A 24,160-nucleotide genomic window follows, 5' to 3' on the forward strand; every position below is an offset into this window, starting at 1 on the left:
TGAGCCACCGACTGTACTGTATGTGTAATCTTCTCTAATTCTAGCGTCTGCATCATTTCTCTAATCCACTGAGGGAGGGATGGAGGGCAGCTCTCCTTCCATTTAAAAAGAATGAAACGTCTGGCAGTGAGGTGCCCAATGCTAAAATGTTACTATTGGCTTTGATTAGGATTATGTTATCCTCAAATACTGGCCCAAATATTGCTGTGAAGGCTGTATGCTGAATGTCAAACTAAGTATTTTCTAATGCACAGCTGGTATAGAGAAGTATTAAGTGTAGGAAAATGAAATCAAACGTAAGATAAAAAGTGGAATTCTTGCATACAGTCAGCACATTTCGGTCATAGACGTTGAGAGCTACACAGCTGGACTCCCACACACACACACACTCCATGGCGCCGGAGCCTAGTGTGTGTAGTGTGTATGTATGTGTGTCCAGCTGTTTTGCACAAACACACCGGGCCCAGCGCCGCAGAGCTTGCCACGATGCGTCCTGTCTGAACAGCTCAATTGGTTAAGTCGGGTGCAGAAGCATCCTTTCGGCGGTTAAATTATCATATAAACCGTAAATTATCCTACAGACCGACATGCGTAACCGGACAGAAATGTTCTCGGTGGTTGACGGTTGACATCCCTCGTATGCACCGTTGGTTCCTGAAGAGTTCCTATTGGGTAAATGCTTCAGTGTGTTCTCCACTCAGGCACTCAGATGTGCAGCAACTCAGTTAATATTAGAGCTGCAACCAACGCTTATTGGTGTCCAAATCCCAAAGATATTCACTTTACAATAAAAAAAAAAACAGAAAATCTTCAGATTGGTGAGGCTAAAATCTGAGAAGATTTGGCAGTTTTTGCTTGAAAAATGACTAAAATGGTTAACCGATTCTCAAAAGAGTTGCCGATTAATTTATATTAAAGATGAATTATGTTTGTCAGCATAAGAATCTGGCATTTTCACATCATTATTACGGCTTCTCAGTTAAACTTTGTTGAAGTCTCTCAGGAAACATTCAATGGGCACGGTATGCTGCATTTAATGAAAAATATCCACCTTCAGCTTACGTGCTACTTCTATAATGTTGCACACGCCATCATGTGTGAGTGTGAACAGATCTCCCCTCAAGCTGAACAGCAGAGACACCCAACAGACACTGCATAATAAGTTACAGCAGACCACGATGGTGATTCTGCTCAGATACAAGGCTACATGCTGCGACTGACAGCTGGATGTCCCACACTCTAATTAAAGTCGTCTGGATGGTATATTTGACAAACTGAGTCCACAGAGCCAGTCGCTAATTCAAGTGTCAGGTGATGGACAGGGTGTCTCAAGAGTAATATCTTGCAGCATCAGCATCTGGGCAGGTGTGAATGTACAGGCACATGTAGCAGCTTCCCAAAGGTTCACACACCACCTGTCCCATTTTGTCTCATTACTGAAGAGGAGCTCCGACTGACATTCAAACCCCGGCCCCAGGCTGTGGTTGTACCCCTTCTATATCCAGCTGCTGCTTCCTCCAACAAGCACATTCATCATCATCATCATCATCATCATCATCATCATCATCATCACCTCACTGTGGCCAGCATAAGCTTTCATTTCTTTTTTTCTTGCTTTACCATTTTAGTTTTAGTTTTTCAGTGTGCCGTCTGACACTCATTCTGTCAATGAAACAGAAAGACGAATTACACTTTTCAACTTACTTCCACTGTGTGTACTGTACATGTTTACATCATCATGCTGCAACTGACAGTTTAAAATGGAAGAGCTGCAGGTTATTGTCTGAACTTTCCACTTCTTTCGTCACAGCTTTCTGCTTTAACAAAATGTTTGGCGAACCACCACCTTGTGGCTTCGATGCTCAGAACAGCTGCCTCAAAAACAAGAGGTCCAGGATTCACTGCAGCCAACATGCCGTTTGGTGGATGAATATAGTCCTACCACTAACAACTACAAAAACCAAAACATCAACATTATGTCCTCATCTAGCCTTTTTTCTTGTACTTTTTATTTTTAACTTTTATGGCATTTTATTTTGACTTATTCTGGGCATCCTATCAAGAGGTTCTTCAGAGCAGTACGATATTATTCGTCTGTGCCTTCCAACCACGGGGAAACTCAGGGGTCTGAAAAAGTGAAGCCAAAGCGGAAGTGCCTTAAACTTTCATTCTTTCTAACAGCCAGCAGGGGGCGACTCCTCTGGCTGCAAAAAGAAGTCTGATTGTATAGAAGTCAATGAGAAAAATGAGCCTACTTCTCACTTGATTTATTACCTCAGCAAACATTGTAAACATGAGTTCATGGTCTCAATCGCTAGTTTCAAGTCTTCTTCAATACAGCATGATGTTCATTTAGTAAATCATGGTCCCATTTAGAGTCAAACAGACGATAAAGCAGGAGATGCTTTGGGGCAGGGCTACCTTGTGATTGACAGGTCGCTACCACGGCGTTGTCCGGTCTGGGAGTCGTCCGTGTTTGTGTCTTACAACTTTAACCATTTCACAGTGTGTTTTCAGTTTATGAAAGTTAATTATAACTTTTTTGGTCTCCTAAAAATGTCTTATTCAGTGTTCGGTTGAACTTATCTCCAGCCTCTCGTGTCACTTCTGGTTGCAAATAGCTTAGATGGCGACGGCCGAAATGCCAAACCCGATGCTTCAAACTGGCGGTCCACAAACCAATAGGTGACGTCAAGGTGACTACGTCCACTTCTTATAAACAGTCTATGCTTCCAAAACTGTTACAAACTAGAAAAGTGCATTCAGTAGAGTGCAGATCTCCACCAGGTGTGTCTCCCTCTCTCACTCACTTGTCCCTCCCGGCTCCCTTACAGTCAAGATGGTGGCAAAGATAACAAAAACAGGGATTTATTTCATCTTGTATTGTCTAACTTTAGTGCATAATAACATATCAGGTATGGAATTGATCTGCAGATGCTCCGGTTCAAAATGAGACCAAACCTTTCTATGGATGTCAGTTTTTGAGCCACGACAAAGGCCAACATGAGGCCTGCAGCAGACTAGGTAAGGCTTGTTTTAGCCTAGCTGATTGAAGGAAATACCTTTTACTACTGAGGGAGTTGTTGATCACTTGCGGCCCCTACGGGCCGGTTAAGAGAAGTGAAGAGTCAGCAGCCAATGACAGAATAAAACAGTCAATAAAATAGGTTTTCAAAATTGTGAATCACCGCAACCACCAGAGGTCCTTGAGTATACAGTCATAAATGAGCACAAAAATATTGGGCTGATGGGCCAGCAGTACGAGAGATTAGCAGCGAACAGACAGAGAGAGAGACACACACACACACACACACACACACACACACACACACATACAACCGAACACATTATCCCCCACAGGCTTATGCCTGGCGGAGATAGTCACTATTGAAATATAAATCTGTTTAATGACGTGAAAACGCTATCACTACTTTGTTTAAGGTGCTAAATTTGAAATTCAGAACATATCTACATAGCTATGATTGAGGGATTGCCTCCACATGGCTCTCAACATGGCGTCAGCTGATCCGGCAGCTAGCAGCTAACGGTGCAAACAGCACGAACAGTGCAAACGACGGCAACAGAGTTGACAGAGCTAACAGTGTTAAACTGGGGGAGAACCCAAGCCCCCAAAAACTGCGCCGGGTTTTGAAGCACATTTTCATGTGTCTGTCACGTGATGCCATTGGGACCAAAAATACTTTTTCCCATAGACTTACATTGGGAAAGAGATCTTTTTTTTTTAGGTAAATCAACTTCCCAGTATGAACACTTGAATATCACTCATTTAAATCATTAGCTCCTAAAAGTTGTAAAATGCACCAATAGCCAAATCCAGACTTATATCCCATCCTCCGTTCATGTGAATGAGACCCAGACCGAGGGCTGAAGCGAGGGCTGGGAGGCGGAGTTAAAGGAAACGCTACTGCGCCTGCTCTATGGGCCCAGTGGATACGGATGATCACCGGAAGATCCGGGTACTTTAGCACTCGGCAGTCGAGCCATTTTGGCTTCATGCGTTACTGAGCAACTCTCATAGGAATGAACAGGAGCCGCCTACAATGCTGTATCCAGTTCTCTTTATACATCCATGGGAGAATCAGAGGGTGGGTGCTACCCTCCGACCACTAGTCGGTGGGGAACACACACGCACGCACGCACAATGATTGTTTTTTAACAATCATTTCACATAATCAAAATATCTCAAAAGCTTTTCTATGATAAAAATCATAGAAAAGCTCTATTTCTATCATCTATCTTCTTAGAATGGGCTGTATGAGAAACAACATATACCAAAGCACTTACATGCATACATGCATGCCACTGACATTTACAGTTTTTTTCTCTTCTACACACACAAACACACACTCTGCCTCTCTGCTGTCTGAGCACACAATTATTAAATGCCACCAAATGTAAGCATCACTGAATGTCACTCAGTGTCAGAGTCCCCCCGTGCTTCACTGCCTCTCTGTCATATCAAACACACACACACACACACACAGACTCACAAACACACACACACATACAGTACATCACAGTGACATCCAGACAAACTGCACAGGTAGCACTGGCAGCCAGCAGCAAGTTGACCAACTCAGCAGCACACATCGTAGTTCAACTGTTCGCAGCTCACTCATCACATCTTTCTCACTCATGCAAAAAAAAAAAAAATGTCTGCTGTGCTCAAGCAATTTTCTGGCACATGAAAATGTCAAGAGCATGACAGCTTTACAACGTTGAATATACTGCACGGCCCGTTGGGCGTTTTTGATTGCATATCCAGATTTGTATAATCACGATTTATTTGGAGTGATTTGATTAATTTTTCGAGGCAGATTTACAGAATGTTATACGACAGAGATGAAGTCAGAAAAAAACAAAAACAACAAAAAAAGAAACAAGAAATATGCTTTTCATCAGTGACATTAACATGGAGAATTGCTCTGCAATGAGTAGTGCACTAATTACACTGAAGAAGAGCAGAGAACAGAAAGATGGTGGACTTCTATTTCACTGACAACACTGTGTCCTCTCGGTTTGATAAAACACTCACTTCATCTTTTAGACCAAATCAAATTCAACTTTACTGTTATATCCAAAAAGGAAGAAGTTCAGTGGTTGGAGTTGCAAGAAAATATACACTCACACCCGTTACGCAAACGTAAAACACATAGAAGCTGCACAATCAGTACACTTTATATTATTCTAATGTAATTACTAGATATTTAAGGTTGAGAGTCTTTGAACTGATTCACCATGAAGCAGTAAATACGAAAATACTTACATAAAGCATCAATAGCTGTACTGTAGACTTCACAAATATGTATGAACGATATACTGTATATATGTATAATATAACCTTCAAAATGTCATCTACAACATAGCCAAGTAGTCTTTTGTTTAGTGTCACTTTAGCCAAAAACCACTAAGGAATATTAGCAGAAAGTTTTTTAAAGATCGTATTATTTCCAGTTGCATATTCCAGCCGTCAATCTATCTTTAAATCCACCATGTTACAGACCTTTATGCCTGTAATTTTTAATAAATCAAAGTGAATACATAACAATTCAACTTATGAGACCGTTTAAAAGCAGCAGACACCCTTGAGGATATAACACACCACTATCTATCTATCCATTCATCCACCCATCCATGCATGTCCCACCAATCTGAGCAGACAGGAGTTCCCAGCAGGTGCGTAGAGGACCACCAGGCTGCCTTTCAGCTGTTCAGTGTCCAGCCCCCTCAGCTGGATCCTGGTCCCCCCACCGTCGCCGCCTCCGCCTCCCCCTTCCCTGCGGCCATCTGAGGCCGTAATCTTGCCCGTCTCGGCCAGCCTGCACCGATGCCAGCTGGGGTAGCCGGCGCAGCAGCCGGTCGGCAGCCACTCCAGACTCATGGCTCTAGCAGAGGAGGAGCTTCCTCAGTGCTCCTGCGAGCCGAGCGGCTGTGGTCCCCCTGCCCTGTCAAACCCACAGCCCTGACTAGCAGAAGAATCCTGCTTCAGCATGGTTTTGCTCAGTTTGGGTAGTTTGGACGGCATCACGAACCGAAAGTCAGCTTCCCCACAGGAGCAAGCGCTTAACCTTCCTGCCTCTGTGTCCTACCTCCAATCTGGATAAGCCTGTGCGGCGGCGGATTAGCCTAGCCCTGGGAGGGAGGAGAGAGACTAAAAATAACAGCAGACTCACAGCGCCTCCTCCACCTCCTACTGCTGCTCCCGTCCCGCGGAGAGTCCTGAGCGCTCGCACCGCGCTCCTCCACTTCCTGCACAGGCCGGATGACATGGCCAGGTAGGAGCGGGATCCACAGGTTCAAAGGGAGAGACAGGCTGGAGAACTGCCCAACAGAGCTCTCTCCGCCTGTCCTCCCTCCTCCCTCTGTCTGTCACTCTGCACACTATCCTGCTGCTTTTCCTCTCTGCCTCTCTCTCTCTTTCTATCTCTCTTTCTCTCTCTCTGACTCTCACTTACTCAAACACTCGCGTTCACATTTGTTATACCATATTAGTGAGGACTGTCTTCTACTGTAACTACATTCACTCCCTAAAGAAGCACAGCATAACATTTAGTTACCATTATTTCTTATCGTTGGGCCTCATTCAAGGTTGTTTTGTATTTTTTTCTCTTAAATTCAGTTTTAGCAATTGAAAATGAACAAAATAAGAACATTCTGATTCATGAAATGTGTGCATACCGTACCAATGGTTTGTTACCCACGTGAAAATCTTTGAGAATCAGGATCGTTTCTAAATCTGATGCGCATATCAGTCAACAATCGTATATAAACCTCAACAAATATCAAACTTCTGAGATAGATGAGTTGTTGGACTGATGGATAATAACCAGTAGGGTGCTGGGCCCAGACTGCTACAACCTATTTTTCTAAACTGGTCAAGTACAACCACTCTCCAGATGTTGCTGTCTGAAAGTTAAAGTTGCAGCCGGACAGATAAACAATGAATCTAAATAAAACTGTGTAAAGTTGAGGGGAGCTGCAGGTTCAGCTGATAATTCTCTGGAGGTTCATCACTACGAAGGATCCCTTTTTACTTTGTAACATTGTTTTCACATTTCTTTCTCTTCCCGGCTGATAAAAAAAGACCAGGAGTCTCTGGACAAAACACATCAGGTCAGATAACGGTTCATTTGTGCGTGGAACATAGCTAAGTTTGCTAGCTGGTGTTGGTGACGTATGTCGTGTGAGACGAGAGATGTAGTTCACTGAGCGGTTTCATACTAAACTAAATGATACTACGACAAACTGAGACTTTCTGGACTTGCAAAATTATATTTTAAATTGCCAAACAGCATATGTGTGATTCATGGCGTAATTCAAATGGAATCAAAAAATTATTTGTCTCTCGCTGTTGAGTACCATACGTACACATTTTTCCGAAATAAGATCCCATTGGGTCCACCGGAAGGGGCGGGACTTCGCCTCTCTATAGGTGAATGTGACTGATTTGTGCTGCATTGCTCCTCCCCTCTCTCGAGCCACTGGCTGGTGAATCTGGGGACCTGTAGCCAATCAATCAATCCATCTGGGGATATATAAAAGGCAGAAGAGCTGCTTCTTCTAGGTCTCTTGGCCAGTTTTTTGATGCCTGTTGACACCCAGAGTGGTTGTATGGATTTAGTCCACAGCTCTTTAAAAGGACCAGTTTGTAGGATTTAGTGGCATATAGTGGTGTGGTCGCAGATTGCTACCAACTGAGTACCCCTCCACTCACTCACTCCTTTTCCAAGACTGCGATAATGTGAGCCGCCGACTGTTAAACCACCGTAATGCCATGCCATCTTTGCCTCGCCTACTTTAGGAGCAACAAAATTCAGACGGCGGCTCACATTACCGCAGTTTCACAAGCATGTCGGAGAACTGGGATACTGTAGAAACATGGTGGGGCAACATGGCAGACTCCATGAAGAGGACCCGCTCCCTATGTAGTAAGAAGGGCTGATTCTAAGCCAACGAAAACACAAAGATTCTTAGTTTCAGGTGATTATACACGAATGAAGACTCAGTTATGAATATTATATTCCATTTCTTCTAATACATCCCCCTAAATCCTACACACTGGTCCTTTAAAAAGCTCTAGCACTGAATGTGCAAAAGTAGTGGTATGGTTCTATGAGACCTGTTCATATAGCATGATTGATATGAGGTGGCGAGGCCTCTGGGGGCTGTAGTGGGTGTCACGTAAGCGCAAATGTAGGAAAATAACTAAAAGGTCGAAAAACGTGGAAGTTACTGAAGTAGTGACTATCGAGGTTGGCAGTTACATGATGTTTACCCCGAATAAGATAATTAGCCTGCTAGATACAGATCGGCTGTGATCAACAACAGAATGAAACAGCGTTGGCGGCTAGCACGAGGGAAAACACTGGATGAATCATGGTAGTTACATGAGAAACCAGCTCTGTGGACTCATTCTGAGGCTTAAGCCTCACAAGCACACACACACACACACACACACACACACACACACACACACACACACACACGACTGCTTTCATTTCCTCCACACTTATGCAACCATCATACATCAACGCCCTACATTTATTAACAATGCAGACATCAATAACGGCGATACGTGGCCTGGAAACCATCGATGCATGTGTGCTCCTGTTTTTAAAATGCTGAGTGTTAAAATGATCCTCTCTCACAGTACTGACCGTGTGTTACTGTCACTGTCCTGCACGCTCAACAGTCACTGGTGGTCAAATGCTGCTGGAGCTCCTTCTATATATACCTATAGTCTTAATCTGGTGTCCATTTAGAATACACTTAATATCACTGAATATTCATGCTGTTATGTAACCTGAACAAAGGCTATGGTAACATAATATATATTGTTAATAAGAATGTGTAGATTTTGCCATGCTATGGAAGACCTATAGATGGACATGTTGATCGGATCAGTAGTAGTGTTCCCATCACCTTACCCCGTGTAACATTGCTCTAGCAGGTTTGTTGATGTTAACATGGTTCGTGCAGCAACATGATAACATGGAAAGTGGTTATAATGTTTCCAAAGCTAGAAAAGACAACTAGGTGTCTCTATGCCTTCAGGCCTCACACTGATTCTTGAAAATGGATGACACATCATGGTCTGCTCTCAGGTAGGTCTCTCAATAATTCATACATCCAAAGTGCACACTAAGACATACAGTGATTTGGCATCTGAGATACACTCATCCTCTCCTCCACTGCAGACACAGTGATGTGCTCTTTAATGTACTGTATGCATGTATGTATGAATGGCTTCTCATAACAGTGACATCAACGGTAGAACCTTCCCATTCACACCTACGGGCAACAATTAACCCCATTAAGCTAACCTGCATGTCTTTGGACTGTGACAGAAAGCCGGAAGACCCAGAGAAAGGGACACTGTTAGTGTTTTTAAAAAGATACATACTTCCGGGGCCGCCCTCAGCATGTTAGAATATCACAGGTGTGGAATTAATCTGCAGATGCTCCGGTTCAAAATGAGACCAAACTTTTCTACGGATGACAGATTTTGAACAACAACAAAGGCCAACATGAGGCCTGCAGCAGACTAGGCAAGGATTGTTTTTAGCCTAGCTGATTGAAGGAAATACCTTTTGCTATACTGAAGCAGTTGTTGAACACTCGCGGCCCCCGGTTGAGAGGAGAGAGGAGTCGGCAGTCAATGACGGAATAAAACAGTCAATAAAATATGTTTTAAAAAATTGTGAATCACCGCAACCACGAGAGGTCTTTGAGCAAACGGTCATAAATGAGCACAGAAAATATCAGGCTGCTGGGTCCAGCAGTTTGTGAGATTAGCCGTGGACAGAAAGACAGACCGAACGCATGATCTCCCCACAGGCTGACGCCTGGCAGAGGTAATGAATGGCATCAAGACTTAATCATGCTCTGTAGGAAAGCAGGAGATGTGTGTGTCTGGAAATAATGTTGAAAATAAAGAGCTGGCTACTCTCTTCTGTCAGGTGGAAGTAGCTCCAGTTACTCAGAGCTACCAGAGCTTCATGATGATGATCAACACAAGTCCAGTCAGAAACAAACACTCCAAAGCACTAGAACCGTCTTTGCCTCATGGCTGCTAGCTTACACTTACCCAAAACTGCCAAACTACTGCACATACACTTACTACTTTGCACTGTATACACTCTCACATAACCATACATCCTATACTACTGACCATACTGTACACACTGACCTATAGAGTATTCAGATTATACCACTGTCTATACTGTACATATTGGATACCTCCGGCTCTTTATTCTGTATATAATGTCGTACTATTAGCATTTCTTGTACTTATACCTGCACTGCCCACTGTAACTGCCTCACAGGTAACACATATGTCTTAGTATATTCATTACACACTGTTCATACACGATTTACTGTTTTTTGCACTTGTGGTTAGATGCTAAACTGCATTTGGTTGTCTCAGTACCTGTACTCTGTGCAAAGACAATACAGTTGAATATAATCTAATAAACTAATATCTATTCCTGTATCCTTCATTATTATGGAAGTGCAACTGACCAACTCTTGAAACGGAAGACACTTGGCTGTTTGTAACTCTTGCGGATGTTTTGTTGAAGCAGTTTTTGTGTGTAGTAATACAACTAAAAGATGTGTTACTGACATAAACAGTAAACACAGGTGGTCTGCTGTGAGTGTGTGGAGATGTGTCCTGAGTTGACGTTAGATTACCGGCCTGAATTTTATTATCCTAATCCTAATGACCTGATGAATACGCCGCTTAAACCAACATGCTGCATAAAGTTCTATTAAATAAGTATAGCACGTTATAAAAGGCAAGTGAGTTGTGCAGTGTTGAGTTTGTTATGTGTACCACAGGACATGAATATAGCCCATAATATAGTTGGTGGTTGGTTAACTATTACAAATCTATACATCTGACAAAACAAATGCATGAACTTAGAAAAACAGCAGCAGTACGCCGGCTCTTTTTAGTGAGCCAGATCATTTGGCTGAGTTCAGCAGTAAGAGTTGGCTTTTGTACCACTTCTTTCTTTTATAATTCAGCCAAATTTAGGAACGATTTGAACTATGATTGGTATGTGTGCACACGTTAAATTGCGTACTTGAAAGTTTCTTATTTATTGCAAAAAAATAAATATGCAAGATTCTTCATCTGCAATACATTGTAATATTTGGGCATATTGATAGTTAAAAAGTGGGATATGTGTATAACAAAAATAACTGATTACACAAGTCTATACAGACACATGTATTTAAACTTAACTTGTACAATATAAAATGAAACAATTTTTTTTTGCTCTTTTCAAAAATGTTATTTGTTCGTCATCATGCATTTATTTTTCAACTGCCGTAATATACAAATGTCTCACCATGACCACCAAAAGTCATAATGCTGTTAACAAAATGAGACGTGGATTGTCCTATTATTCTGTCTCTTTATAAAAACCCCAAAAAAGAAAGAAAAAAAGAAATCGTCTGTCAGATGGGAGCCAGCTTGTTCACTTTGTAGAGCCGACACATCGGTACTGAAGCCTCTGTGTTGTCAGACTGCTGAGGAACACAGTGCTGCAAGCAACCCTGTAATTATGTTCATTTATTGGCCGCTACTTGAGGGGAGAAGTTGTCAAACCAAGAATTAAACACAGAATAATCCATTTAAAAAAAAAAAAAACACTCAGCTTTTCTGCAGGAAATGAGTTAATGGAGGTGATGAGGGCCCGTGTCTTCTATCATTATTCATAATGACATGTGGTACCACTGTGAGACTGTTCATGTCAGGGATGAAAGGAGGTTGTCTTAATCAGCAAATCCACAGTATAGTACAACATACTACACAATATGGGACACTACACAACAACATATACATACAGGTGTATAAAACATATCTAATGCTGAATGAATTTACATTTTAGATGATTCCATGGAGTCCAGATTCTGCGCTGACTCAAGCAGTGTGATGTCTGTGTGATGTGGTTTGACTGAGGGAGGAAGTGACACGTTCGACACAATCTGCATCAATCAAGTTTAAAGAGTTAATCTCCCTCTCTCCCGTGATGCAGCATCTACAGTATATATACCAACGCTGTAGATTTCATCGTCAAAGCCCTACGGAGACTATTGGTAATCCTGCATAACCATGTAGAGTTAACAATGCATATTTAATTATCCGTTAATAGTTGACTATAATAATAATCGTGCATTATAATGTGTGCATTAATGTGTGATCACAGGGAGAGCGTGAGGTGTTCATCCACCGTTCAGGCTGCTGAAATAGTTTTAATGTAATTAGCTGCTAATTAAGTCTCAATGAGGAGCCGGAGAGCTACTTTGGTGTTAACTACATGTTCACACATGGATTCCACACAATGACACATGATGTATAAATATCTTAGTATAGTGGAATGAAGATACTGATACTGATACGACACCTTGGATCTTTGGGTATCGGCCGATACTGAGTACCGATCCGATACCAGTGTTCAATTAATCAGCTGTATGCCTTACTGTGTGGAAGTGACTGGGATCATTCTGTTATGTGTAAGGAAAGGAAGTGTTCTGAGAGAAAACTAGACTTCTGCACCTCCTCATGGCTCTGTTTTCAGGCTTTAGAAAATCTAGTCATTTCAGAGAGAGAGAGAGCGTTCCTATTGGCTGTTCATTCAACGGAGGCAGCTGTCAATCACTTGCGAACTCTGATCAAACGGTCAAACTAGGCAGCGCCAATGAAATACATTATGAATCAATATTCCGTTACTGTAATGCCTATTTTCTCTCCTCAAATGTTTTCAGAAACATCTTGTAGTGTACTGTTTAGCTGTAAAATGAGCAGTGAGTATAACATGACTCGATCGGACAAGTCAATTCAACAGCAACTTAAAACAGGAGCAGATGAGAAAACAGGGAGGCTTCTTACCAAAACATGGTCGAACCGTAAAACGGGAAATCTGGATCAGATGTGTTTAGTCTAGGGCTGTCAATCCATTAAAATGTTTAATCGCTATTAATCGCATGATTGTCCGTAGTTAATCAGGATTAATTAATTGCATATTTTTGTATTCGTTCAAAATGTACCTTAAAAAGGGGGATTTGTCAAGTATTTACTTCTTATCAACATGGAAGTGGGCAAATATGTTTGCTTTATGCAAATGTATGTATATATTTATTGTTGGTAATCATTTAGCAACACAAAACAATGACAGATATTGCCCAGAAACCCTCACAGGTACTGCATTTAGCATAGAAAAATAGGCTGAAATCATAACATGGCAAACTGCAGCCCAACAGGCAACAACAGATATCAGTGTGTCAGTGTGCTGACTTGACTATGACTTGCCCCAAACTGCATGTGATTATCATAAAGTGGGCATGTCTGTAAAGGGGAGCCTCATGGGTACCCATAGAACCCATTTTCATTTAACATAACTTGATGTCAGAGGTCAAGGGACCCTTTTGAAAATGGCCATGCCAGTTTATCATCGCCTAAATTTAGCGTAAGTTTGGAGCGTTTCACGGCAAGCTAGTATGACATGGTTGGTACCAATGGATTCCTTAGGTTTTTCTAGTTTCCTATGATACCAGTATTTTCACTCTGAGACCGCTACAACCTAAAAACCACGTTGTGTTAATGTGTCAAAGAAATTAATGGATTTAAAACTAATTTGCGTTAATGTGTTATTATCGTGTTAACTTTGACAGCCCTAATTTAGACATATAAAAATAACACCTACATTAAAATATATATATATATATATATATATATATATATATATATATATATATATATATATTATTAAATAATAATTGAAGTCAGTCATTTATCAAGTGATAATCCTTCCACTGTGAGGAGTTGCTGTTTTTCTCCATCTTATAATCACTATGAACTGAATCCTTTTGGGTTTGGGTTCTGGGAACGGCTGCTGGACACTCGTCATTAGTTTGGACATTTATAGAATAAAGGATTTAATGACCACTGTGTTCATTTGCTCTTTAAATTCAGCTGTTCAATTAAATGAACGGCTTTGTTCCATTCTTCCATTACTCTTGACCTGCTTATTCCTCCACCGGGGGACTCTGGATTACGCTACGTATTACGCTACGTAATCCTCCATTGTTGGCTGTTAAACGGGATCCATTTTCCATCAGACATTTTGACTTTTGTCCCCTCCCTGGTTCCCTTAAAAGCTCAGAGCAACTTCTGAAAAATGTTTTACCTCATTTCTTATTGAAACACTTTCCTAACCCTTGTTGTTGTAAATATTTCAGGCATTATCTTTCCATTATGAATAAAGAACAAGGCTCCTCGGAGAGCCGAAGAGGACGCTAATGGGACGAGAAGAACTACGCTCGGTCGGACAAGAGAGGGGCTGCATCTTAACTCGTCCGCAAACAGCGGACTCGTGGATGCTGGGAGAGAAGAGGAGGACGCCACTGCTCAGCGCGACCTGCCGACCTCTACATCTGAAGACATTCATCCCACAGCAGAGACAAAGATTGAAAGAGAGAGTGCTTTCAGTTCAGTCTGCAGCCTAAATCAGAGAAGATGGTTGTCTGCAAAGTTTAGTTTTAGTGTTACACAGCAGCACTTTGTTCAGACTCATAAACCTTTATTTCAAATTATTATTAAAAGGGGAACACCACCTAAATTAAGAATTCCAATGTGGTGTTTCCATGGACTAGGAAAAGTTCAATCATTATCTATGAACAGTTTGGAAAGTACACCCTCAGTCCCACAATGTGCAGAGAGAGAGAGAGAGAGAGAGAGAGAGATAGAGAGAGAGAGAGAGAGAGAGAGGAGGGAGGTAGAGAGTGCAATGGCAAAGTGAGAGAGAAGGATTTCATTAAAATGGAAGTTTAATCTTCAAAGAGGAGCTGAGAGGCTGAGGCACCGAGGGATTCCCTATCGCAGCCTGTGACCTTTCCAGCCCGCATCAGTCCAGAGAAGGACGAGTCAGCGGCAGCAGCAGAGACGACTGCTGGAGGAGCGGAGGAGGAATCAGATAGGAGAGGACGACTCTCTGGATCAGACTCGGGAGGTTTAAGTGACATGCAACTCTCAACTATAGCTCGCTGTAAGACGACCTCAGACTGCAGACATGAAGGCTCTATGCATGGTTCAGCTCAGCTGATGGTTATTGATGCTAATGAGAAATTTTAAATTAAACTAAAAGTCTTTTATTTCCCAGGATTTTTTAAGGAACAAATATCACAGTTTCCAGTCGTTTTTCCAGCTGTCCTGCTCTTCATAAGACCAATGAATAGTATTCATCATAATATATATAAATGCATTCAGCCAATCACATGCCGCATGCCTCTCTTAGAGACCTGCTAGTGTCCCCTAGAGGCTGAAGTGTTTATTTCAGCCACAATATGAAACTCAGTGATGATTTAGCTATTCTTGGAGCCTTACGTAAAGTTTGACCCGAGGGGAGCGTCTGAAAATGTTGATGAGTGCAAACTCATCAATCATGAATTATTTTTGTCATAATCATCAGACGAAATAATAAATAAATCTGACACATGAAAACACGGCATGCAGAGATGAAAATGAAGATTTAACGGAGATTTGTGAGAGTAAAATTGATTTAATGCAGCACAGACTTGGGGCTTGTTTTTCCAAAAGTCACAGTTTGTTGTTGGAGCAGCTGATAACAGCACAGAACAAAAAAAGACGTTTAACCGACTCTTAAAACTGGACGCAAGTCTGTTAAAAGAGCAATTTGACACTTTTTCTGTGGATGTCCAATCAGTGTTGATGGTAAATTGTGTCGATCGAAGCAATAAATTCCTCAGTGTGTTCTCCAGCTGCAAAATCTGTTGTTCTTCCTGCATCCAGTGACGTGACAGTGATCTACTTGTATACGGAAGAACTACAGAGTGCTACTTCAGCTTTGGAGCACAATTGACCCCGGTGGCACCGATGACAAACAATCCAAGCCAATCTTCTCACTGATGGTCTCGTTTGCTTATGTAGGTCATATTGAGGCTTACATTGAGACTGTTTCATAACCAGTAAAAGTTCCTTGTAGCAACTTTAATGACATTAAATGCCTGCATGTTCAACATGTAACCATGATCTCCTGAGATTTATCAATAAAAGTGCTTAAAAAGTGAAATCCTTTACATGCATATGCAGGTTTATAAGGGGGGGGTACCACTGCAGTAATGGCAGCTTGTCTACTTCCACCTACAACTCACATTTGTCTATAGTGTACAGTGCATGTGTAGCTGGATGAGCATCAGTGCTAAAATATTCACACACTCCTCCTAGCCCACACCGGTGGGATCTGCATTAGAGCCATTTCTCAGACAGAAGCACCGAACTGCATACCATCCATATCTCTCCGTTCTGCACGGCTGACCGTTTTTACATTCAAAGCAGCGGAACATTTAACAATCAGGCAGGGACTCACATTAACTTCAGGACTGGCTGTCTCAAATATCAACTGTGGTATCGCTCTCAAAAATCCAGTATCGGTCGGGTTTTAATTACAACTAGGAGGTTGCACCTCAATAGCCAGCATGTTATAATCCAAATACATCCAAACTTTGTTTCTACTATGCGTCTGAAATTTAAAACTCTTATTTATTGGAAATAAAAGTTGTTTTTTAAAAGAAAAAGGGGGAACAAACATTGCAACATTGCCAAAAAAAACGAGCTGCAGCAGTTCACTGTCAGAAAAGACTTACGATCTATAAGAGCAGCGCTAACAGCAGATTATTAACTGCAGATCATGTACATTCTGATATACAGTACACACATCCAAAGCCACACAGACAGACAGACAGACAGACAGATGTAAATGTGTAAATGGAGATAACTGTAGAAGATGTAGGAACACACATCCTCATTAAGGCCATCAAAGACCAACATCAATCACTGTCTATTGACTGGCTTCAACATGGTTCACTCAGCACAGCCTCTCTATGTGTGTGTGTGTGTGTGTGTGTGTGTGTGTGTGCGTGTGTGTGTGTGTGTGTGTGTGTGTGCTATGCTAATGTGCAGTTCTATAAACAGAGAGTAGGTCAGGATATACACATATCTAATTAGGCGTGAGAGCTTTGAAGTGGAAATGCGGCTGCAGGCACAGAGCAGCTCCGAGAACAATAAAACCCCTCTGACATTAAGGCAGCGGCACTGTGCTGAAAAAAATATCAAACTTCAAAAAGATAGAGTACGCACTGCCCACAGTCTCAATTGTGTCTGAATGTGCACAGACTGAGCTGCGTGGCTCTGAACTTCCTGTTTGAGGCTGAACCGGCCTGACAGCTGATGGAGTAGGGCCTGATGTACAGGGAGCAGGTCATTCTAACTACAACACCTGCAGCAAGGTGAGGGTCAAGGTCGTCCTTGCGAGGCCTTCGGTGCACACAGCTCCGTTATTATGCAACCCGTGTTCGAGGAACAATCAGACATTTTGAAAAACACACTACTTTGCTGTCAAACTTATAGTCGGGTGAGAATATTGATATTAATTTTCACTGCAGACCCTTCACAAGCTGTTCCAGCTTCTCCCCTCTGGGAGGCGCTACAGAGCGCTGCACGCCAAAACAACCAGACACAACAACAGTTTCTTCCCTCGGGCCAGTCACTCCGATGAACACTTAATCAGTCATACACTGTCAATAACCCTCAAACACCAAACACCAACTGCTGCTATTATAATTATAATTCTTACACTCTTTAATGCACAAACGTTTTAAAATATGTACGTATCATCTGTCACTGCCAATATTAATCCTACACGCTGTGTATATCTTTATATGTATACTGTACGTAATCATCCAGATATCCATTCAGTATGCATTTCTTTGTACTATTTGTATTGTTAACAACTAACATATATACAACATTAATATATAATATAATATAATATATATAATAGTCCTGTCTATTCTTTACCTTTATTTGTCCAGCTTTGTTGTCCTTGTCCCTAGCTGTTATTTCTATTTCTGTGAAAGTACATCAAGAGAGATTGCAAAAAAACTCAGTCAAATTCCTTGTATGTTCACACGTACTTGGCCAATAAAGGTGGATAGGGAATCTGAATTTCATCTCTGTGGTTCTAGTGCAAATTTTGTCTGGAATAGGAGGTACTTTTTTTTTTTACGACGTCGTTTTAGGTACATTGTAGGTAAAAAAAAAAGAATAAATCACGGAGCCAGGGCAGGGGCTAACAGGGCTTGCAGTGTGAATGTATAGCCTATAAGAGCCTGAGCGTTATAACAGTATGGTCAATACCATCTGCCAGTTTAAGCTTATCGCACATATGTCAGTATCAAAAATGTTTGTTTCTATTAAAAAAATATTCTATAAGCAGATGTACTGTTATCAAATGTTTCAATCACTCAAATACCAATACCAGCCCTAAAAAGATGCTACTGGTTGAGTTATATTAAAAAGATTAATTATTATCGAGGTCAACGTCAGCCAGCAAACGACGGTAATGTGCCAGCTGAATAGAGTGCTGTCAGAGCACCGCAGAGATGGAATGAGGAGCTCTGTGTGTCTCAGCAGCATGAGCCGCTCAAAGTACAATTACATACTTAGAATGACAACAATGGAGATATTGTGGCGTTACACACAACGATGACCTACACTCCCAACCCACGCTCACTAACACACAAAACACAGAGTCACGTGCACAAGGTCATGGGAACCAGATCCATCCAGCCAGCAGTGGGTTGTATAGCTGTACTAAAATAACACACGAAACACACAATACAAGTACTGGGTCAGTTCAAACACTCCTGAACCTGAGAGTACTGAGTGGTGTCACATTACTGTGGAATTGGTCCATAATAATCTATCAAATACTAAGTATCAAGTATACCGCTGCACTCTTTTCCACAGTTTTGTACTATGACAGTGCGAGGGGGACACGTGGATAATGGACAGGTGAAAAATGGGAAATAGGAGCCAAAGATTGAAGTAATTCTATATATTTTTTTAAAGTGTGCTTTAAAACAACATCACATACAGTTTACTGCTGACCGCTGTCTAAGTCAAAGCATGTAGTCTAGATTTTGGAATGGGTTGTTCCAACTTCCCATTCATTTCTGTAGACTGTGAAAATCAGCTTGCAGACTGGAAAACCTCACACAACTTGGAAAGTTGCTCGAGGTGATCCACCACAGTGTAGTCTCCTTTTTAAGTCATAAATAACCTCCTTCCTTTATTTGTAACAGATTAGTGTGCACACATAAACTGACATGAGAGAAAAATGTGCGATCATGTCTTACACTGAACCAAATGAACATAAATAATATGGACAGACAGCTTCACTGTCTCGAGCAAGTTTGGCAGGAATGCATGAACGCCAACCTGCTGCTGAAAACACACATCTTAAATATAAGTAGATGCAAAGCTAACAGATACACACACACACACACACACACACACACACACACACACACACACACACACACACACACACACACACACACACACACGCACACACACACACACACACACACACACACACACAGAGAGAGAGAGAGAAGACATTACTGAGTCCCAGTTCTATCCTACACTGTTAGAGTTGTTCCGATACCGATACCAGTATCAGAAATGCGTCTACCACTGCCCAAAATTCAGGATCGGGTATCGGCGAGTACGCCAGTTTATGCACCGATCTGATACCATAATTTATTAACCCAGAAAAAAATGTACTTGTTCAACTGTAAATCAATTCTTCTTTGCCGCTCCAAAACAGTAGCCTTCACTGCGCTGGCTGTCGCCCTGGATGTATCATGGCTGCCACTGGCAACTACTGTTTTAGAGCAGCGAAGAAAAGAAGAACTGATTGCAGGTAGTTTGTCACGTGACGATAGCAAACAACAACAGTGCGGTGCTAGTGGAGAGGGTAACGGTTACAGCAGTCAGAGTGAGGAAAATGTCAGCCATGGTGGTATGTTCAGTATGTAAAAGGTTTCTGTTTCAGCTGGTGTTGCCAATTTCAACACCAGCAATCTTATAAAACATTTGAAGACGCATCACGCGAAAAAGCACAACGACTTCACCAAGGCAACGGGGGGAAAAAAAAAAGGACGAACATCAGCAGCAAGGGGCTACCCCTTTTAAGTCCACTAAGATTTCTTTAGTCAATTAGTCATGCTTTTTTCATTAGCGCATCTCTGTTAAACACAGGATCTGATTATTAAATCAACTAATCAATTAGTCGACAAAATCGTACAAGTGCTAGTTGACTAACAAGTTCTTTGGTCGAGGAGGACAGCGCTATTAACTGGCTCAAACAAAGGAGATGATAGAACGTGGGTGGTGAGATGAGCAGGAGCAGGAGGAGGAGATGATACTACAACAACACATCTGTACTGTTCTTCATTGTATTCGCTCAGAGCACTCCACCAATAAGGACTGAGTGTTCCCCTTCACAGCGCTGTCTGTGTCTCATGGTGGAGTCGTGCTCAGACAAAGAGATTCTTTGAAGCACCACTGTCTGCAACACACAGCTCTTTATTTAGATGACCATCCTCCCATTACTGGAGTTTGTCTGTCTGATAGTTAGTTTGTGTTCTCATTAATTCTGCCCTCATTATGCTGCTATCTGACCTGCTTAATATTTAGGAATCCATTCATCATCATTATCTTACTGCAGCTGGACAGAGACTGAACAAAGGACAGACTGTCTGGACAAAAAACATCTTAAACATCTTGATATCCCTCTAGAGGCATTCCACATTAAGTTTGTCCTGAGGGTGGCGCTAAACATAAAGCAACTAGACTGTCAAATGAGAGAGAGCACAGACCTGGTACCTGGTAACCGTGGTTACCAAACTGTGGATCAAGACCCTCTAGTGGCCCTCTCGTGCAAACTCAGCGGCCAATCATTTGCCAATTCTGACAGAGCTCCAGCTGGATGTGGAGAGCTCCGCACCCAGCAGAGGCGGCTCCGCACCCAGCAGAGGCGGCTGCGCACCCAGCAGAGGCGGCTCCGCACCCAGCAGAGGCGGCTCCTCCTCCAGCCAGGAGCAGAGCTTTGTATCGCTGCTGGCGGCCGAGGCCGTATTACTGAGCCAGCAGGAGGAAAGGGAGGTGCGGGAGAACCAAAACCAGGACTGAGAGGGGCAGACTGTCAGACCCTGCTGCAGTAAAATGAGAGGTTTTCTAAAGGGAGTCTGGTGCTGTGAAACACTACCACTTTTGTCCACAGGGGCCGCCAAAATCAACACAAAATGAAAGTTCCTCACAGTAGCTTTAAGAGGAAACACTAAAACTAATCCAATGTATCAACGTTACGTCAGTTAACTGAAGTATTTACAGTATTTTTCCATCACTGCCCATCGCTCTGCAATATTTCCATATTTGTCTATTTATTCATATTTTAAAGACTGAATGTGTTAAATCTTTATAGTGTGTCCCCCAGTGTTTTTCTATAATACAGATACAATCCGTTCTCAGGCTGCTGTAACAGCTCAAGGTGCTTCCTGGTGACAGTGACGGTGTGGAGGGTTGTAAATGACTGCAGCAGTCAGAAGCCCAGTGACAGGTCTGAGAGCAGCTACCTGACTAACAGAGGAAGCTATACAGTGTCTCCACCATGATAAATGATGCTGCTGCTATTTTTACATTCTCCTGTCACTGCACCTGCAGTTCTGCATGTGTGAGTGTGTGTGTGTGCTTCACTGTATTTCTGTTTTTGATGGCGTTTGTATTAATAATTATTGATTGTCTGAAGTCACAACTCTTTTACACCTAATGTGCACACAAACACATTTAAGCCTTTGACCCATTGTAGGTTGTGAAACACGTTGCTCTTATTAAGATTCTCATCAGATCATACATATTTAGAGTGTGAGGTAATCACCACAAACATTTGTGGTTTTATATTTTCTGGCTTAATTTCAAACATGTTTGATATTTGCAGGAATCTTGTAGGAGGAGGAAAAAGAAGGATATTTTAAATAAGTTATCTCCCATGAAACTGTTAGCCTGCGGTCTAAGGGACAGATGCAGGAGGAAGCAGAGAGGAAACGACAGAAAAATAAAGAGACGTGATGGAGAAGTCTCAGAGTGAGAGAGGGGAAAGAGAGACAGTGATTTTGTGTGTCACATGGACTGTATATAAAGATGGATGACATCACAGCTCCCCCTTGATCGCCCCCCCCCCCGGTGGCTGGCTGCAGTATAGGTCATAAACCCCGCCCCCCTCCATGTTAGCGGATGAGGCATTGGCCAAACTAAAAAAATCAGAACATGCGTCAAAGATTTGTTTCCCAAAGATGGTTTCTGTCATTTTAGGAACTTCTTATCACGCTGATGTATGTTCACGGGTCCATCTTTCCGATAAGTTTAGTTTTAATTGATGCTATAAAGACGTCATGATTGACAGCTGCTCTGAGGCTCAAGTTTTATACGAGAGAGGAGATTCAACATTAACTTTCTATAACTGTGATTGTCGGTTTCAAACATAGACTGTATATAAAGATCTTTATATATATATCAGTTACTATTCCTGAGGTTTCTTCCGTTTTTCCTCTGTTAAAGGCATGTTTGGAGAGTTTTTCTGATCTGAATCGAGGGTCTGAGGACAGAGGGTGGTATGCTGTACAGATTGTAAAACCTCTCAAGGCAAATTGTGATATTGGGCAATATAAAATTGGCTTGACTATACTGGTTATTGGTTTCCAGAAGCAGAAGTGAGACTAGTTATTGTTCTGTTTCTGACCTCAGAACAGCTTCCTCTGTCCTCCGGTCCTCACACACCGATACCATCACAGTGGCCTGCTGTGGAGAAATGAACTCTCTCTGCTTCCTTAAATATGGATTTTAAATGGTATCATATTATGCCAGAGGGTTCTGTTCAAAAATTCATCTGACATGTTTCTGTTATCATCTTTATGTTTGAATGTTTATGGATGCGCCATCTGAGAGGGGCATTTTTGGAGAGTTCACTGATGATATCACACACACACACACAGACACACAGGGGCAGTGTATTCAACAGCTCTCTAAAGCGTTCTTCCTGTTATGTCTCAGTAATTACAGTGTTTAATTTCTCAGATTAACATCTCCGTCACGACAGGACAAGACTTTGATTTCTACGCTTTTCAAGTCTGTGAAGTGAAGAACTGATAACCTGTGAATACGGCTGCTGGGACAGCATAAGGCAGCTGCCGACACGCCAGCGTGTCCTTTATAAGATGACATCCGTCAACATTTTGACATACAGTGTCATTTCAAGGCTTGCATTGAGTTACATTATGATGTGTTTAAGCTCTATTCAGTAAAAATCTGCATTGGGCGAAGGTGAATTATAACGTTTGCATCATGTGATCAAATCTAATCTTGTAAAATGTATTTTTTTGGTGATGAACTTGAGGCGGATCATCAGGGATTAATAATACATTTGCAAAAAACACTATGCAAACGGTAATTAAGGAGTGCATGTTGAAGTACATTGGATTCATTGTTTTGTTTCTTACCGTGTTATTGAACTGGGTATCAAGAATCGTGTAATTTCACAGGCACTGGTATCGACTACTAAATTTCTGGTATGGTGACATCCCTAGATGCTAGCCCAGAATGTAACATTAGTGCTAGATAAAATCGCAGCAATTTGGCAATATTTTAGAGTGGAAAATCCCACCAGTAATATGGCGACATGTTTTTAAATGCTCTGGTATCGGCCGATACGCTAGTTCAGGTATCGGAATCGGTATTAGGAAGGGAAAAAATGGTATGGGAACATCTCTAATAACAAGAAGTGTCAGTATGGTCAGAAAGCACTGATGAGTTTACATTGTAAACTTTAATAGGACTGCCCCCATGATTTTCACACTGAATGACTTATTTCTAAGAAATTTATGAGCACATCTGTTGTAAACACAAGATTTAAAGCGGTGCTCTTGTGCGATTCTTTGTGGGTAAACTCAGTTTTACAGATCTGTCGATTAAATCAACTAATCGATTAGTGGACAAAATTGTATGCGTGTTCGTCGACTAAGAATTTCTTTGGTCGAGGACAGCCCTAAACTATAGAAACTAAATTTAAGAGAATCAAAAATGTTTGACAATATTTATTCAGATTTTTTTTTTTTACTCTCAGATATCACTATCAGTACTGGCCTCAAAAATCCAGTATTGGTTGGGCTCTTAACAGATACATGTGCAACATGTGATGAGGGGTCGCAATCT

At 41.8% G+C, this 24,160-nt stretch overlaps 1 protein-coding gene across 5 annotated transcripts in view; it reads right to left on the reverse strand.

The window, feature by feature from the left end:
* The window catches only part of LOC119492522 (tight junction protein ZO-2-like), a 79,481-nt gene that overhangs the window by 42,887 nt on the left and 12,434 nt on the right, over positions 1–24,160 (reverse strand). For 2 of the 5 annotated variants that reach the window (XM_037777018.1, XM_037777017.1), the window contains exon 1: positions 5,669–6,098. The exons of 1 other annotated variant lie outside the window; for it this stretch is intronic. In XM_037777018.1, the coding sequence (XP_037632946.1) occupies positions 5,669–5,902 (234 nt within the window). In that variant the 5' untranslated portion in view covers positions 5,903–6,098. Of the gene's footprint in view, positions 1–5,668; positions 6,101–6,194; positions 6,345–24,160 lie in introns of those variants that run through there. 2 more of the 5 variants (XM_037777016.1, XM_037777015.1) reach the window with 2 other exon arrangements.

This window comes from Sebastes umbrosus, chromosome 8 (assembly GCF_015220745.1).
Source record: "Sebastes umbrosus isolate fSebUmb1 chromosome 8, fSebUmb1.pri, whole genome shotgun sequence".
In the NCBI taxonomy this organism is placed as follows: domain Eukaryota; kingdom Metazoa; phylum Chordata; class Actinopteri; order Perciformes; family Sebastidae; genus Sebastes; species Sebastes umbrosus.